General features: G+C 39.3%; 1 protein-coding gene across 1 annotated transcript; it reads right to left on the bottom strand.

Moving 5' to 3' along the window:
• Nucleotides 1-277: 277 nt before the first annotated feature.
• On the bottom strand, nucleotides 278-14,906 carry onecut3b (one cut homeobox 3b). The gene is made up of 2 exons (XM_047369137.1): nucleotides 13,820-14,906; nucleotides 278-723 (listed from the first exon to the last, which is right to left on the bottom strand). The coding sequence occupies exons 1-2, from the start codon at nucleotides 14,904-14,906 to the stop codon at nucleotides 359-361; spliced, it is 1,452 nt and encodes a 483-aa protein (XP_047225093.1). The 3' UTR covers nucleotides 278-358.
• Nucleotides 14,907-18,362: the final 3,456 nt, after the last annotated feature.

Below are 18,362 nucleotides of genomic sequence, written 5' to 3'. Positions count from 1 at the left end.
TTCAGCCAAAGTCTTCAATGATGGAGGAAATATTTCCCTCCCATTTCAAGACTTCAACACAAACCTAGACTTTAGTGCAGACTAATTTTCTTTGGTTTGGACACTCGTTTAAAGCTACAAATTCTTTGGTTTGAGGAGAGTCATTTACAAATGCAAGTCAGCCCACTTAGAACGATGTTCAAATGTAAAGAAAACACAGTGCACATCTGATTCATCTGTATAAGTGTGCAAGAGCAAATGAGATCAGATGAGAGTGCTGAACCTGCACATTCAAGAACTGTGCAGAAGAGAAGTTTTAAACACTGTTTGGTTTATAAAAAGAAACAAAAAAACTGTTCAACCATCCGTCCTGCAGCCATCAGGCTTTGGAGAAGGTGTTTGCAGACGAAGTGCCGGGTTGGATCGGGGACGCGCTGTTGGTGCCGCTGCTGCTGTTTCCGTGGGGAGTGTGAATATAGCCGTGGCCGTGCACGCCAAGACTGTGCTCCTCTGCGTCCCAGCGCTCTGGACAGCGGCGGCGTGAGTTCATGAAGAAGTTGGAGACGGTGGAGAGCTCCAAGCCCAGTTGCTGAGAGATGGTGAGCTGCATCTCCTTGGAGGGACGACGGTTCTCTCTAAAGATGGCCACAAGGGTGCGACGCTGCAGGTCTGTGAAGACCAGCCGCTGCTTTTTTGGCACCTGGCTGCGCTCCCGTCCCCGGTCCTCCTCCTTGCGTTTACATGCTGGAAGAAGGAAGGGAAAGGGATGGAGGACACAACAAGAAATACCCATATACATTAATAGCTTTGTGTGCGCACGATGACTCGAAAAAACAAGACAACAACGTGGGAAAAGGGCCAGATAAGAAAGTATTTGTGTTTAAGTACTGATGATGCGGTAATAAATACTGTTTATAGTTTAATGCAGAACTTGAAAAAGGTATAAATCTACACTATATAATACAGCCCATACTTGCTCAAAACTTACCTGAAACTCTCCTTGCAACTTTCTTGGAACTTCCCAGATACTTTCTGGAACTTACGAGATACTTTCAAGAATTTAGCAGATCCTTTCCTGGAACTTTTTAGAACTTTGTGGTCACTTTCCTGGAACGTACCCTAACCCTAAATTCTGGGAAAATACCCCAGTATACATCACCTCATAATGCAATACGGTTCCAAAAAGTACCCAGTGAGTTTTATTAAAGTAACCAATAAGCTCAATGAAAGTTCTAGAAAAATTAAAGTTCAAGAAAAGTACCCGGTAGGTTCTGGGGAATTAAGCTATTACAAGTAGCCTCATAATATAGCCCAATTCTTGAAAGTAAGGAGTAAGTTCTGGAAATACTGATTACTAAATTCCACAAACGTTCTTTTAAACTATATGGTAAGTTCTGGAATTTAACCTCTAAGTTCTGGGAAAGCATGAGCTGGAAAGTAGGAGCTGTAGAATGTGTGTTGCCTTAATTCTATTATCAAGTACCATGAAATATAGCATAAATAAAAATCACATCCGTCTTTTACAAAAAAAAACATTTTTCTCAGATTTAAACTGAGTTAAATGTCACCCAAACCCATGTTTTTGGTACTTGAGGTAATGTTAGCTACTGAGTTTACTTTAAGTTCCAAACTGACTTTATACCTGCCAGCAAATGTTGTCAAAATTAAAATGTAGCCTTTTACAATAAAAGGTTAGATACATTGAAGGCATTCCTTAGGTAATTTACTCATTTACAAACATTTGTCATATTGTCCTAGTATTTATGATGCCAGGTCCAACTCAAAAATACTGTTAAATGTTCCTTGAATGAAATACTTTTTTCCTCATCTTTGTGGTTTTAAATGTTCAACATGTACCTAAATTTTATTCAGTACTGACTTCTGTAATTGCTTTTTTTTCTGTCTTTTTCTGTCTTAAAAACCTTTTCTGAGGATGTTTTTACTTGAAACTGTTTTAGTTTATGTTCATACCACCATTTTGACCAGGAGCCCATGGAAGAAGAGCTGATTATTAGAGTAGACTTCAAATACCTAATGGGCCTGAACCAGTGGTCAAAATTAACTTAATCTTGTATATGATGGATTATTACAAGAGGTTTGAAATTTTAATGGACCAAAACCATGAATTTGGATGTTAAAAAGAAAAGTTACAGATACTCTTAAAAATTTAATTCTAAATATTTCAGAAGTTGGATTAATGCAAATTAGGTTCTAAATTACTAATCAAAGTAAAACCAGTCTTGAGGAAAGTCTTATCATGGCCTTTCGAAATGAAGATTTAAGAAATACTTCAACATAAAAGCTACTGTATTTTAAAAAGTGGTTCTATTTCCCAGTTCCACTAATTAAATTAAACTAGGGATGAAAGTCATTCAAGATGAAAGTCTAGCAATACATAGATTACATGATTCCAAGACAGGGATAATTAATTCCTCATTTATCTAAACCATAATTGAAAAGGGAATTGAATTCTACCTTTAGAACTTTTTTCTCTCCCTCCCTGCTGATCCCTGCTTCTGCTTTTTGTCTGTATTTTTCTCAGAGCCTCGCTTTGCATATCCTCCAAACTTGTAAATTATGGATTTGGTCAGCTGGACTCTCAATGTAATTGGTCAAATTTTTATTTTTTTTTTCCAACGGGAAGACAGGGTAAAGGAGACCCTCTTGTCCAGGCGGGACGTTCTTCTCTGGAAACACAATGGATTCTTGGCAGCAGTGGAAGATTGTGTGCCTGACTACAATGTCGGATGCTCTTCCCCAGCACTCCCCTACCAGCTGTGTGCTGATAGGACTATGCGGCCGATTGATAAAACTTCCACCTCTCTTCTCAAGGACAATGGCGCTTCTATCAGTGTTGACAGTCTAATTCTTGCAAACACATTCAGACTTATATATATATATTCGCACCCTCAGGATTCCACTGTACCCTTGCTAAATCTTTACTTATGTGTGTGTTGCTTACCCCTGCTGAGGTTTTTTGTACTGTTTCAGACTCATTCTGCTAAGAATAGTGTCTGAAATATGATTTTTTTTTCTTCCTATCTTACTTTACCTAAATGTGTGATTTCATGACTTTTCATAGATTTTACCAGTGAAAACCAAACATTATTAGTAATTTGAACTTTAGCTGCTCTTACACCAATGACCCAGCTTTCTTAATTAGACTACAATGGACTGTTTTTATTTAGTTCAACTTCAGTACCATCAAAAGCAATATATCATTAGCACCTGAAAATGTGGATTAAAGCTGTTTTGTACCAGTGACTCAGCTTCACTAGTTATAATTCAGTGGAATGATGAGACTTCTTAGCAAAAGATGCTTTCCCCTACATAGAGGGCTTAATGATATAATTACCTCTTTAGAAAGATTGGTTTAGAACCAGCTCTTACCAGTAAAACCCAAAGGATTATTAATGTTATCTGTATTATTGTAATATTGACCAGATTTTTAGGTTTCTCAGAAAGATTCATAGATTTTTAGATTTATTAGCATTTGATTTGTTTTTCTGTGTTCTTTGTGATTGTATTGTAATTGTATGTACAGCACTTTGAGTGTCTCGTTACTGAAAAGCGCTATATGAATAAACTTACCTTACCTTACCTTCAAAATAAAGCTCACAGATGGCCTTTAAACAGACATTCTGGTTCTTAGGTTATTGAGTGAGTCAAAATGTTGATCTATATGTTTGATCACTATCTCCAAGTAATGACACATTAAAGTTATATTTCATGTGTCATTTCTTAGAAGACAAGGACAACACAAGCAATGAAAACAATGCTTAGGGGTGGCAGTCACCATCAACATTTCTTCAGGGATTTTTGTAATTAATATAATTTATGTATGAACAGTACATGATATCCATGCATGATTCGGCAACAAATTAGGAACATGCCAGAGCTCATATTGGAATGAACCATGGGAAATTCTGTGCGAGTGAAGAAAAAGGAAAATATTACTCTAAAGATTTGAAATAACTTTCAGTGTACATGTTTTTGACCTGCAGATGTGTCTCAGTAATAGATAAATAACTCATAGAGAAGTAATTTCAGTAATTTAATTCAAAAAGTGAAACTCATACTTTATAGACTGATTAATATATCCAACAATCCATTTTTTTCTGTACCTGCTTAATAATTGCAGGGTCATGGAGGGGCTGGCGCCCATCTCCAGTGATCAGAATAATGAATTTTAGGAATTAGTTTCTATTTGTTTTGATCAAAACCCCAAATTCAGTTTAAAAGAAAATTTGAGCCCATATTATTGTAAATGCAATCATATAGCAGACAGTCAGTGACACCATCCACAATGAGAGTAAGGCATGAGGTCTTTGCTAAAGAAGCTTATTGTTCACAGAGTGCTATTTCCAAATATGTTATTGGAAAGTTGAGTAGAAGAAAAAAGTGTGGTAGAAATTGTGTCCGTTCAAGAATTTGGGGGAAGTTTCACAAGACGTTTACTGAGGTTGGAGTCAGTGCTTCATGAGCCACCACACACAGATGTATGCACAAGGGCTACAACATTCGCATTCCTTAGGCTGAGCCACTTCTCAGCCGGAGACAATGTGAGAAGTGTCTTTTTCGTTCTGGAGGAGGAAAAGGAAAAGTTCTATTTTCAGTTAGAAACCATAAGAGGCACTGAATCCAAGTTGCTTGAGGTACAAGTTTTCACAGTCAGTGAAGATTTGGGATGTGTCTGATGGTGATGATCCACTGTGTTGTCAAGACCAAAGTCAGTGCAGCTATTTACCAGGAGATTAAAAAAATTATATAATGATTAAATGATACATTACATAATACACCAGTTTAACTTTTTGAGTAATGTGTAGTTTGAGGTTGAGAAACATTTGCAACAAGTTCTGCAAATGTAATTTTTGCAACCAAAAATAAAGCAAACCCTTTCTTTTAAGAGCGAGGTTATGGATTTGTCTGGAGTGTTTTGATCGTGTGGCTGTGCCTGTGTGCGTGTTGCTGAAACCGGAGGAGAGCAATGTGAAATGCTGACAAAGAGAAGCGAAGCGCCGCGCTGCCTGGATGCACCGTCAGTAGTGCGGAGCTCGGCTCTGGCTGTGGAGACTGGAGGGAGTTTGTTCTGTTCTGCTGCCCTAAAAAGCTGCAATGATCGATTTTCCGCGGTTTTCTCCTGAACACGTGGTCCAGTAATCAGGGCTCCCTTCCCCACCCGATCGATCTGCATCGATCCGTGAGAGCGAGGTGCATGAAAGAGAGAGTGTGTGTGTGTGTGTGTTATTGCGCGTGTGCACGTGTGCATGTCTGTTGTGATACCGTGCGCGTGCGTGGGCGCGTCTTTGTGACAGGCAGATGAGAAGAAATTGTTTATCTGTGGAGGAACAAAGGAGGTGAGGCGGGAAAAGAGTGGTAGCCATCCAGTCTGGGAGCTCTCAAACGAGCCACTGGTTATTAAAAGAAAAACAAATAGATATGAAATGTTTGCAGGAGATTTAGTTAAGACTGAGAGGATCAGGAAGGATCCCAGACTTGGATGCCTGTGTGCACATGAGGTCCAGAGGAAATGAGGAGAGGATTAAAGAGGAAAGAAGTGAAGCTGGCTGCATTGTGGAGGTGGTGTATGCAAATGATTGATGACTTTAAAGTGGGCTAAGACAACGGCAGTAAACAGATTTGACTGTGAGACAGAGATCAATGTGAATGTGCACATGCATACCTGTGTGTGTATTTGTTATTGCATGCTTTGTTACTGCAAGCGAAGCATAATTACAGAAATATTTCTCCTCAGCAGGATGTTGCTATATGTTCCTCTGTGTGTTAGAGACACATGACTGTTTTCCTCTGGTTGTTTCTCCTTGATTGTTTTAATTTGCCCCCAGATTGATAGCCCCCCTATATTGATTGATCCTCACTTCAGAACCATTTCATGGAATGTTTATTCAATTGGTTCAGGCCCGGCCGCGCCAGAATCTCCTGTAGGCTCTCCCTAAGTGCTGTCTCAAACCAAACTCGATACTGTGTAATGTAATGGCTGAATTCTAGTGCTAATATAGTGATAATTTAATATGTAATGCCTGTTTACGAACAAATTGTGCTACGAGCCATTTTACAATGCCAACACCACTCTGGTTCTCTTCTGTGAGCCAGTGAGAGCAGCTCGGAGGCCTGTGGTTTCAGCGAACACTGCAGCCATTATCATAACTGAGCCAAACTCAGGAGTTTGCAGAAGATGGGGGGCTTGTCAGATCATGTTTCAGATAATCAATAGGTTCCATTTAAAATGAGACTTGTTCAGCCTCTATGCAAGCAGTGGATAGGACCACAGGGTTGACTCGGGGGGCAGCTCATTAAAGGGACCTCTCTTGAGACAAGAACCAAACAGTTATAGGCTGTCTTTAGCTGCCTTGTTACCAAATCAGCTATGTTGAAGAGACAAGAGGCAGTCTCAAGTGGCTCTTGCTCATGTTGTCTCTTTTATAATGTTCAAGTGTCAACAGTGTCAAAGATTATCAGGCAACAGTCACTTCAGTCTAGCCAAGCTCCTGCTGATCCACTCATCACTCAGCTTATACCCAGTAAGCAACAATACCTTATGGCTCTGTGTTATTGCTGCTGGTGTGTTTGCTCTGTCTAACAGTGTCACTTTGCTCATGCAGCTAAATCCCCTGAGCATAATGAAACTGTCCAAACAATGTGTAATGTGTAATTGTGGTTGGAAAGTGAAAGGTAAAAAGATATCATCGAAAATACATTTACTGATGTCTAAACTGTCAAAAAGTTGTTGGTTTCGATCAAATGGGTTAACGAAGCCCAAACAACTTTGTTTGGGCTTGACTTGAATAGGACCTATAAAGAAAAAATGTCAACACTGTTTTCTAGGCTAAATAAAGAGGACTACCCAACCTTAAATAGCCATAAAAATATGTCTATCCACGTCTAGTGTTTGGAGGGATGATGATAAAAAAAACCTTTCGTCTGATAGATGTTTTGTAGTGCACAGATGTGCTGTGTATATTTAACAGGCCTGCTGAAGTCTAAGTTGATCTGATGCTGCTTTAAGTTTTGTTTGTTTGGTTCATACAATGAGTGATTCTGTTCTTACATATGGGTTAAATGGGTTAAAGCATTATCTTGCGGTGTAAATTGATGGTAAAAGTCCTTTATTTGATTTAATAATTGAATTCTAGAGAGCTGAGAGTGATTATTTGGAATATAGTTGTTAATGGGACATTTGACCAACAGAGACTCTAAGTTTTGGCTTTTATTGATTGAAAGGCTGGTTGTTTTTTTTAGTAAATAACTTGTTTAATTTACAAATGTATTTTAAATAGTTATGGTAAATGCTTAAATTGATCAGTTTACCAATTGTCATGTACTGTACCAATATGTTAAAGTAAAAAACTTATGAATTAATATTTTTTCATTGAGATCCAGTTAACAAACATTTTTTGTTTGTTTATTTGCAAGGTTTTCAACCTGCTGATACTGCTGATACTACTGCTGATTCTACTACTACATATTTAATCTTTAAATTAAATAAATAAAGATGATAAGAAGAGTTGAACCAATGTCTGCATTTGTGTATAAAGGCTTGACACACACCCCCCAACATAAGTCTTTAACCTTATTATATATTTTTTGAAGATAAATTTAATCAAGATGACAAGTTTTAGAAAGTTGCAACATTTAACTAGTTAGTTAGTGTTGCTAAATCTTAGTTAGTTAGTTAGTTAGTGTTGCTAAGTGTTAGTTAGTTAGTTAGTTAGTTAGTTAGTTAGTTAGTTAGTTAGTTAGTTAGTTAGTTAGTTAGTTAGTTAGTTAGTTAGTTAGTTAGTTAGTTAGTGTTGCTAAATATTAGTCCAGGATTGTCTGCTAAACGTTTTTTGCAAATCAGACTCATGGTTCCACTTCTTACAATTAGATAATCAGAGGAAAATGTTGCAGTTTCACATGAAAATAGCTTTAGTGTAAAGTCTGTTCACCGAAGCTCAAATATTCAGATGTAATATTAATAAAAAGAAGAGATCTTTTTGACGCAATAATTACTTTCTATCTTAACTCCTACACTGTTTTGTGTTTAAGCTGCTTAAGAATTTCTTAAGACTTAAAACAAACCAAGTTCCAAGTTCAGGTAAGGTGGAGCTTCACTGATGTGTGAAACTCTCATTTACAACGGTGTTACTCCTTCAAAATGGTGAATAATAATTCTGAGAGACAGACTTTGCTCAAATAGCTTAATTGGTCACTGCAAATGTCAGGGTTAAATAACACATTACAAACAGGTAAGAAAAGTGAAAGGACTTCTATTATTTCCAGCCATTAATAACAGTTTGTCAAAGCTGTGGTGCAGTACAAACTTTAAAGGTCATCTGTATTTATCTCCAAAACATCAGCAAGGGAACATGAATTAAACTTTACAAAGTATGCATATGTAATTTGCATCAGTTTAACATACAGAGATTAATGGTAAGCTGTGTGTGTGTGTGTGTGTGTGTGTGTGTGTGTGTGTGTGTGTGTGTGTGTTGATGGGCTGAGAGGCAGACGGTGAACTAACCGCACCGTGCTGCTGCTAGTCGACGCCTGGACGGACCGATGAGATCGGGCTTTGTGTGCGGTGAGACGGCCCCTCTCCCGCCCTGGACGGACTACTGCGGGTGAAAAACAGTTTGGTGTCAATCACTCTCTGTCACCCTCCCCCTCAGATATACGATTATTGATTATATTGATCATGTACATATGGGCCTATTCATTGCTTGGAGGTAAAACGCATCAGTGTCTCCTGTCCCCTGTCACTATGAGCCGTGGAAGCCACCCCGTCCTTTTTTTATCCCTTAAGCGCCGACAATTGATTAGAATTGGTTTATCTGGAAGCTGTCGTTTATGTCTCTGAGAAAATCCCATGTTTTCGTGTTTAAACGAGTGATCGGCAGCTTTATAGCACACCAGTTATTGATTTGCAGGCTGTAAACCTTCTGTGGAGATTTGTGCGACTTTGTGAAAGACCCATATCGCCATTTTTAAATGTCACGGCTTAATACATTCTTAGCAGAAGTAAAGAAAATGTATTAAAATAAAACAAATAACTAATTTTGGCTTTTTAAAAACAATGAAAGTAAAGAAGGTAAAACAAGCCATTTAAGTTCGAGGACACCGTTCAGAAACATTTGAAGGGAAGTGATATATACTAATTCAGTAGTAAATTATGACCTAGAAAATAGGCCATAAAGAAATTTCAATATTTTTGTTTCAGAGGAATTTTTCTATTATTCCCTAAAACAGGTCGTGTTAGTTTGACATTCATAATAATTTGAAATTATTTCTTCATAAAAACGTCAGTAAATTACAGAACATCTTTTTATGTAAGTATTAACCCCATGAAAACATGCTATGACCTGTTCATCCTATGGGCCTGTAGGATGAAAAGGCCAAACGTCCTCTCCTAATTTGCCCCGGCGAAAACGTTGAAAGACGGGCTTTTTTACCAATCTTATCGACCATAATTCTTCATCATCAGTTTTCGTCGTTATGTAGAGAAAAAGTCATCTTCCTTGTGGCTGTACAGTGACAATTTGCGCTCTGGGTTAATTTTAGGGATCAGTTCCGAACACCCTGCGGAATGTGCGTCCTGTTTCAGACCCTGATTGACATCGATATGCTAATAAAAACATAAAGTATATGTTTTTTGAACAGATTATATTTTATGATCCCTTTCTAAACATTACATGTTTTTGCTATCAATTTATTTTGACTGAACTAAAATATTATGCACCCTGACAGCTTAAAGTCATACATTCCAAAGTGTTTGACTTTGTTCACATCGGCAATATGTCTCTTTTACAGACGGAAACCGCGCACAGTGCGTAATGTCGAAGCAGCTTTATGCTTCATGAACTGTATCTCCTTAGATAAAGATGTTACCTTTTAAAAGTTGCAATTCAAAAATATAGAATACACAAGAGAGACTCTGGGAAGATTTTAACACCAAATTACAGAGGTGTGAGGTGAGATGGAGCTGTCCTTTCAGCACCACGAAGCTACATCTGACAGATGGACCAAATTAAATACAAAAAAAGACTGTTATTTATTTGGAAGCAATATAAATTATTTAAAAATAGTTTAACTCCCTGATTAAGTATTTTGGGAAATTATAATAAAAAATGCATTTCACTCTTGTTTTGTAAATTACATAACCTGACTCTCTTGAAAAGCATTTCACCTATCTGACTCCAAATTATCTAATGTTCCCTAAATGCAATATTTTTTTGTTTCATGAGAAAAGCTACTCTAAACGTTTTCGTTTTGCTAAATACATAATTTCCACAATCCTATATTTATGCAGTTTGTTTTTCAAAACAGCTGACCTGTATTACACCTATGCATTTCACATATCTGAATACACGATGCATATTCATTTGTTACTGCCAAGCTAAGGGATTTTGCTACACCCACTCTCATTCAGTCTGAGGGCCAAAGTATTTAACTTCAGTTTGTCAGTAGTGGATATGCAAAATGTCTGTTACAGAATGAGATGACTAGAAAGCAGAAGTGAATTATGGCTGGAAGGCTGGTACAGTGACAGAAGAAAAACAGGAAGGGAGGGAAGGAAGCAAGGAAATAAGGAAATAATATGAGAGCTGAGGGGAGCAGAAGAGAGAAAATCAATACCGATTCAGAGGGAGTCAGATAAGCCTGAACAATGTATAGTGCAGACACACTCTATAACCCAGTCACACACACCCATGTGCATGTGGAGGAACTCACGCAGACACACAGGGAAAAGCGCACTCAGTAAACTGTGCTCCATGCCTCCATAAGGATGCATTACAAAACCCATAAAGCATACACACCTTTAAAATCAAATGATATTACAACCTTTGATTGCTCAGGGGATTTGCTGACATGAGCAGGAAGCGCTCATTACTAGGTGTCGATAGTTAGCTAGATGCTCTGATGCCCTACTGTACGATTTTCTTCAAATCTGATCTTTCAGTGTTTGGGTTAGAAAAATCACTCTTCTTACACTGAACCACTTGGAATCCTGCAGTCTGCAACTTTATTCAGCAGTGGAAGGCTAGACCCTGTTGACTGATATCAAGCTTGTACTATTGATATTTCTCACTATGTTTGGGTTGTAAACAGCGTTTTTTGGAAACCACTTACACGCCCGGCGCTGTGATGTTTGGGTAGTAGGACTGGTGTGTGATCCTTAGCTGTTAACCACAGATTTTACTTTGCTTACCAAGAAGATGCTTTTACAAGCTCTCACACCACCACTCTCATGCCTCTCTCCTTTTTCCCCTCTCCCTCTTTCTTGCCTTCGTCTCCCTTATACTTATCAATTATTAAGGCTGGTATTGATCCTTTCACTAGCCTGCCTCTATCTGACTGTTCACACAAAGCCCTAACCTGCCAACCCTCTCTCAGTCAATGGCATCTCCTGGATCTTGCATGGAGCTTCTTCTTCTTTTTTTTTCCAAATGTCATTTTCTGCTTTTTTCACTTTTGGTCTTAAGACAGGTTGACTGAAGTTTCGTGCATTCCAATTTTGGTCCATTCAGATTCCTCTGAAAAAACGCATCAATATTTCATAGCACAAGTACGTTTGATGGGCGATAAAAAGAGAGGGCAAAGATGCCTCTGTACATCATTTGACTTGAAGATTTTATCCTAATTTTTTGCACTGCAGGTCAGTTTCCCAAGCCAAACGACCTGCCTGCCTGTTGCTGGGCTATACAGAGAAAGATTAGTGATATTTTTGTCATGTACTGCAAAAAGGGTAAGCACTGGAGAGGGGGAGAGAAGGGGGTTGGGATGGGGAAAGGGCCTCATTGATCTTCTATGTGCAAAGCCACGCAAACACAGAAAGGACAGAGCAACACTATTAATGACACTCAAAATCTCAGCTACTCATCCTCATCTATCTATCTATCTATCTATCTATCTATCTATCTATCTATCTATCTATCTATCTATCTATCTATCTATCTATCTATCTATCTATCTATCTATCTATCTATCTATCTATCTATCTATCTATCTATCTATCTATCTATCTATCTATCATCAATCTATCTATCTATCATCAATCTATCTATCTATCTATCATCAATCTATCTATCTATCTATCATCAATCTATCATGCATTATCTACCCATGCATTTAATGAGAGGTTGTCTAATAGTATACATCTGGGAATGGTGTCAGCATTGGGGTTGTATTCAGATTATATTTCTCTTATTTGTGTCATTCTAAAAAAGTATATATTTTTGTCATTGTCCCTGCTAAGATGGGTGCAAAGGGATGCATCAGTCACCCCTATAAATTATTTATTCATTAATTATTTATTTATTTAACATAACAAATTAACGATTTATTTGTTTACTGAAACTTAACAGATTTTTATTGTTACTGATTAATTGTTTTCTGCTTATTTCATTTATTTTTACTTATCAGTGCCCCCCATCTCACCATAGCGACCTGAACGGTAATCTCCCTGCTTTTTTGCTCATCTTAAAGTGTTTATTTTCCTACTATTTGAAAAGCAGGAGAGGATTGTGTGGTTATTACGTCTTGCAGCTGTGATACGGGTATTGATCGGTGTGCCACATTTAAAAAGGAGAGTGGGAACTGGCGTATTGATCAGGCAGCCCGGGGTCACCCCGCTTCTGCCGGTGCAACTTGTTGGCCCCTGTAGCCCCACTACCGCCTGGTGGTGAGAAACAGGCGTCGTGGAGGTATATTCATTTCGACGTTATTGTGAATCACCTGGGATTAGGTATTTCGATCAAAAATATAGATTAAATTTTAGTTTACAACAACGTGTCTAAATGGCAGTGTCCTCAAACCGGTTACTGATATTTTAGGTTTATATGAAGGCAAAAGGCTCTTGTCTGTTTCTACATTATATTAATATCTAGAAAGTATGTTTTCTGACTTCAGGTCAGTTCACCCCTTCGCTATTCAATCTCCAATGTCGTCCTTTGCTATAGCCACTTCATACAAACCAACCAAGCAAACCACCGAGGTACTTCAACTATTGCATTTCAGTTCATTTTTCGTTATAGTTAAGACTTTTTTTTAATTTAGAGATTTAAGTCTTGAAAAGTCTTAACTCTCCCATATAATTTAACGCTACTGTGCATTTTCCGAAAACCCAATTTCTATTGACTGTGGTGCTGATCCCCATTTGGACCTCATTATCTGTCATATTAAGAAATGTAGATACAGACAGATAATGAGCTCCGATCCAGACTATAAGACGCACTCTGCTGTTGGAATTATATTATTGGAGTCACTAATAATAATTTCCTTACAGCAGATTCTGAATGGGTTGTACAGTAGAAGACTGCTTTAAGTTCTCGGTTGTCAAAGGTGGTAAGAAACGTCCCAAACAACAAATGCACATAATGCCTTTTGGCATGAAAGTCTGCACCAAATGTCTTTTGACCAACTGTGCCATTAAGTACCTGAAAAACGTATATATGAAACAACCAAAATAACAAAGGTACTAAATAATGAAGTGCAGAATTACCGAAAAAGTGGGGCAAGAAGACCAAAACTGCAAGAGTGCGAAACGGCGAAGGGGCAAAACGCCTCGTGGCCGACGGCTTCGTTTTATTCCGTGTGGGAAAAGAATGGGTGGCAAAGGATCGACAGTAAAAGCAGGAAATGGCAAAGCGGCGAAATGCAGCACGTTTTTTTCTCCGTCGTCCCCCGTGCGATTAACACCTGTCCGTGGTGCTGAATCTTTTAGGACCCGTGCAACTCTTTTAAACAACCTGCGTGTCTGTTTAAAGTAACGGTGTAATGCCATGCGTTTGTTGTTTGAAACTCTTGAATGTGAAACATGAATGTTGTGAAATGATTGTCTCACCGGCCAGCCGCAGAGCAGACATTCGCTGAAACTCGGGCTCCTGCAGCCACTTCCACATCCGCCTGAATGTCTCCCGACCCGATTTGAGCTTACTCCATGGTTTGGGGTTCCTTAGCAGGTCCGACAGGGTGCCCTGTGACCGGCTCAAGATCCGCTGGGCAAAAATAGCCTGTGGGATAGAGTAGCGCTTCAACTCGGCCGTTATCCTTTGGGCCACCTCCTTTGTGTTGATTTCCTCCGCCTGGATGCCCGACCCCGACACTCCCTGACCGGCAACGTGGCCGTGCCTCTCCCGATCGGCCATCATCACGGCACCGTTCGGCTGGGAATGGAGGTGGCTGTGTGGGTGGTGGTGCATGCCGTTGAGGTTGGAGATCAAACCGTGGCCGTGGCCGTGCCCCCCTAAACTCCTGGCTAGGTGTTCCTGGTCACTTCGAGACAGCATGGAGGCGTGAGACTCGAACCCTGACACCGGCGAGAGCATCTTGGTGTCGGTTGGGAGGTGCGTGCTGGGACCGTAGGCGGAGAGCGACTGTTGGGTGTTGTGCAAAGAACCGAGCCCACTGGACAACGGGGACAGCGATCCATGACCCATGCCGGCGACGGACATCTCTTTGGGGTAGTGACTGTACAGATTGCCCATGGAAGTCAGCCCCCGGTGGTCCTCCCGCATCAGCGTGAAACTACCGCTGACGTTCCCAGCAGACAGTCGTTGGTGGGCGGCAGGGTGGTGGTGCGAGTGTGAGTGGTGAAACTTATCTGCCACGGTGGATATCGGAGGTAGATGCTGGAGAGGGGTGAGCGTGGTGTAAGTGTTACTAAGGCTCATCCCGGTCTCACACATGCTGATGGACGAATGGAGGTGTCCCGACAAGGCGGATGGGTCTGTCCGGTAGTCCCCGCCGGACCCCTCGAGAAGTGAGGCCATGCCGGACACCATGGCCGGTCGCCCACCGGGAACGTGCGAGACCAGATTCCGGGATGTGGAGCTTGGGGATGGAGACGGCCGAGCGTGCGGAGAGCTCATGAGGTCTCCCGGCTGGGAATGCGATGAGACGGTGTGCAAGTTGTCCATGGTGAGCTCCATGGCTGAAGGAGCGTCTGTTCCCTTCGCCCACCCTCCCACCCTCACCCCTCTGTCTCTCACTCCGTCCTCTCTTACCTTCCTTTCTTAGCCGTCCCGGAGAAATAAAATTGTCAATCCGTTTGAACACAAATCCATCGATTGAAATTCGCCGATCGATCCGTAGCTGTGAAGAGAGAGGTACCGTTGTATACAGAACCGACAGGCTCTGCGTGCTTTCATGTGCTTGGGAGCTCTCTTGGGCTGGATCTCATCTCTGGTCTGACAGCGCCCACAATAAGAGCGTATCAGAGTGAAGGGTGCGCGCCACCGTGGATTTATAATGTGTCACGGGCACGAGCTGAGGTTCCTATATCAAACTGCCCCAGAGCGCTGCAAAAAGCTGCGAAACAATTAAATATTCATCCCAGAGTGTTCGATGTGAGTTAGCACACATATTTTATGTATTAATATAATTTTGAAATTACTTTTGCAAATTAAATGTTCGCACAACACCTCCACCGACCTTCCAAAAAGTACCATCTGACGCGGACAGTTTTCTTCATATTTTGCTTTTATTTTTCAAAATGCAGTCTGTTCGAGTTCCTTACAGATACACTTTGTTTTCCCACGGACTGTATGGTTTTGCATTTATGCGCTCAGTGCTAAACCTGATCGAAGTATTGACTGACAGAGATTAATGACGGGGCGCAGGTCGGTTAGCAGGGCGGGGAGGAGGGGAGAGGGTGAAGGAGGTCACAAAGTTAGGATCCCCGACACTACTGTATGGCCCAATGAGAGCGCATGGCGGCTGCTGGTTCAGCTTGTCATTGAAATTCAGCGCAGAATTATAAATCCAGAAAAACAATTTGCGTATATTATTCCGACATAGGTTCATATTGTGAAGCAGTTAGAATAAAATATCATATAAGGTTAAACACACCACGATAAAGGGGATTTTGGGCCGACATTTGAATTGTGGTGAATGAAAATATAATGATAATAACTATAATAATAATAACAAAAAAAAAAGTTAAAAATAAAAAGCAGCACAGAGCTCAGTTCTGAGAATGATGCTTGAAAATCCGCCTCATTCAGCCACGGCCAGCAAGCAGACACAGCCCGTTTAATCTTTATCTTGAGTGTCATACTGATCCATCTCAAACGTGGAGAAGAAAAAAAATAACGCAGAGCCATTAAACTTCGGTTATTGTGATTTTGTTTCTAATCGTTTCTAATATTGCACTCATTTGCAATGTGTCCGGTTTTTGCAAATCGAAAACATCTAAGATATGAAAGAAAAAAAAACCACAAAACATCTGAGTTTCTTACAGAGATCAAACTGAATTTTAAAAAGGCAGAAACTTGTTTTAGTTAAACCGTCCAAAGGTCAGACAGAAAAAAAAATATCAGGGAAAATCGCCCGTTTCTATAAGAGAAGGGCTATTTTACAGTTATTGTAATTTAGAATTAGTTTATAGATTTATTGTAAATACTGCTTGCGATGTTAATGTTCTCTGTAAACGTATTGCTTTTTGTTGTTTTTATATAGGCCATGAAAACACGTCAGATTTTATTTAGTCCAACACACAAATCTGGGCTACAGCTCCGGCCTATTCAGAAATTAACTAAATCACAAAAATAATGACAGCCTAATATATTTAATAATGATTTTTACCAGCCCTGAGCATTACTAATTTATCTAAACCAAAAATGTTCTTTTTAACCTTCATCAAATCAACTATTTTATTTGTTCAATCCAACCGAGAGCAGGTTATTTTCAGCCTATGAAGGACAAGGCTCTCCATATTAAACATTTATTTCCGGTTTTCATAAAGCTGGAAGCTGTCCCCCTCCCACCCCCCTAAGTTCAGATATTGATCAGCAACGTTCGATATATTGATCCTCGATCAGCCCACTGTTTCCATAACACTGAGGCATTTTGTGTGGGATTGTTTCGGCGGTTGGACCTTGACCTGTATGGATGCTGAACACCGGCAATATGCTGGAAAAATAAATGTCAGCTGCCCTGTTTTATTTTCTGAAGGCCATTAAAGGCTCCGCTCCCTCTTGCTTTTAGTAAAAGTGATAATATCTGTGCAGGCCTTAAATTCTTATATTGACGTGTTTTACAAACTCAAACACACACAAAAGAAAATAAATGGGGCAAAACGACTCATATTTTCATCAGCACATTTTTGTTTTACTAAGTATTTTATGTTTTTGACCAGTACTTATTATTATCGCCTTTTTCCGAGTTGTGCTGCACGGCGTTGGACGTTAGTTTAGTTTTAGAGGTTTGTTGTGTCAGAGAGCTTCGGGCCTGTATTATAAACTGTTTTGTGTGTGCATGTCTATTGAGCCCAATAAAAATATACAGTTGTTCCTTCTTTGTGGTAAAATTGTACATTTTCATTTGTGTTTTCTTGACCGAATTTGAAAATGTAACATCAAAATTGTTGCACCAACTGCTTGCGAATTTTACTCTAAATTCTAACGAAATCTTTAAACTTGTTCCATCACTGTAATTCTTGTAATTATATTGCTGTAATGGAAAAAAATATTTGGGTCTCACTGCTAAAGAGCAAAACTGGAATGAAGGGAAGCAACATCTGTTACACAGTGGAAAGCATTCAGGATATTTTCCCCCATAGGTCTGCAAGTGTAACTTTATGCATACAGAGCAACTTGGAAAACAAAGACAGCTCAAGAAATGAAGAACTGGTTTTCTAAACAAATAAAGCTGTTTAAATAAGATAACCTGAAATAATTTTAAATCCTTTCACATGTTAACTAAAAATAAATGGTTGCACGTCTGGAAACATTAATTTGGAGGCATGCAGTTTGGAACAATAAAACATGTGACATGCTGTATGTTATGGGTTCAATATTGTGGAAAAAATGTACTGGAATGGTAAGCTTAAAAAAGATCCATCTCTTTATAGACGTTTTCATTGATTCATTTATGTTAGAACTCTATGCATGATTTTATAGCTTTGTGTTGCTACTTGCTTGTATTTGGTCTTTGGTGTATTTTGTGTTGCTTGTATTTGTAATGCACTTTGTAACCTTAACAAACAGCTAAATAAATACAGCTTAACACCTGCATAATCTGCATTCAATGAAATATCAGCAAAACTAAAGGAAAGCATTTTGTCACTGTGATTTTATTATTTTTAAACATTTCAGTTAATTAACAGATATTTCTGAAATTCAGATCATTTCTAATGTTATTTATATTCATAACTTATATTTATGTGTGTTAGCAGTTATTGTCACAATATATCGATTTATATGAACAACAACATTTTACCAGTTGCACAAGTTTTACTGTTAGTACAGCTCACAAAGCTCTTTTTGAAGTATGAGGTCCTCATACTTTAACACAGCCAGCTTGCTGTTTTTTGAAAGTTCTGCCCTGACTCCCTATCTGATGATAAATGTCCAATCTTTTCCCTTTTACTCACAATTTTATATGAT

This window comes from Girardinichthys multiradiatus, chromosome 6 (assembly GCF_021462225.1).
Source record: "Girardinichthys multiradiatus isolate DD_20200921_A chromosome 6, DD_fGirMul_XY1, whole genome shotgun sequence".
Taxonomy (NCBI): Eukaryota; Metazoa; Chordata; class Actinopteri; order Cyprinodontiformes; family Goodeidae; genus Girardinichthys; species Girardinichthys multiradiatus.
Note: the sequence above shows the minus strand (reverse complement) of the source record. Positions and strands in the feature narration are given on the sequence as shown.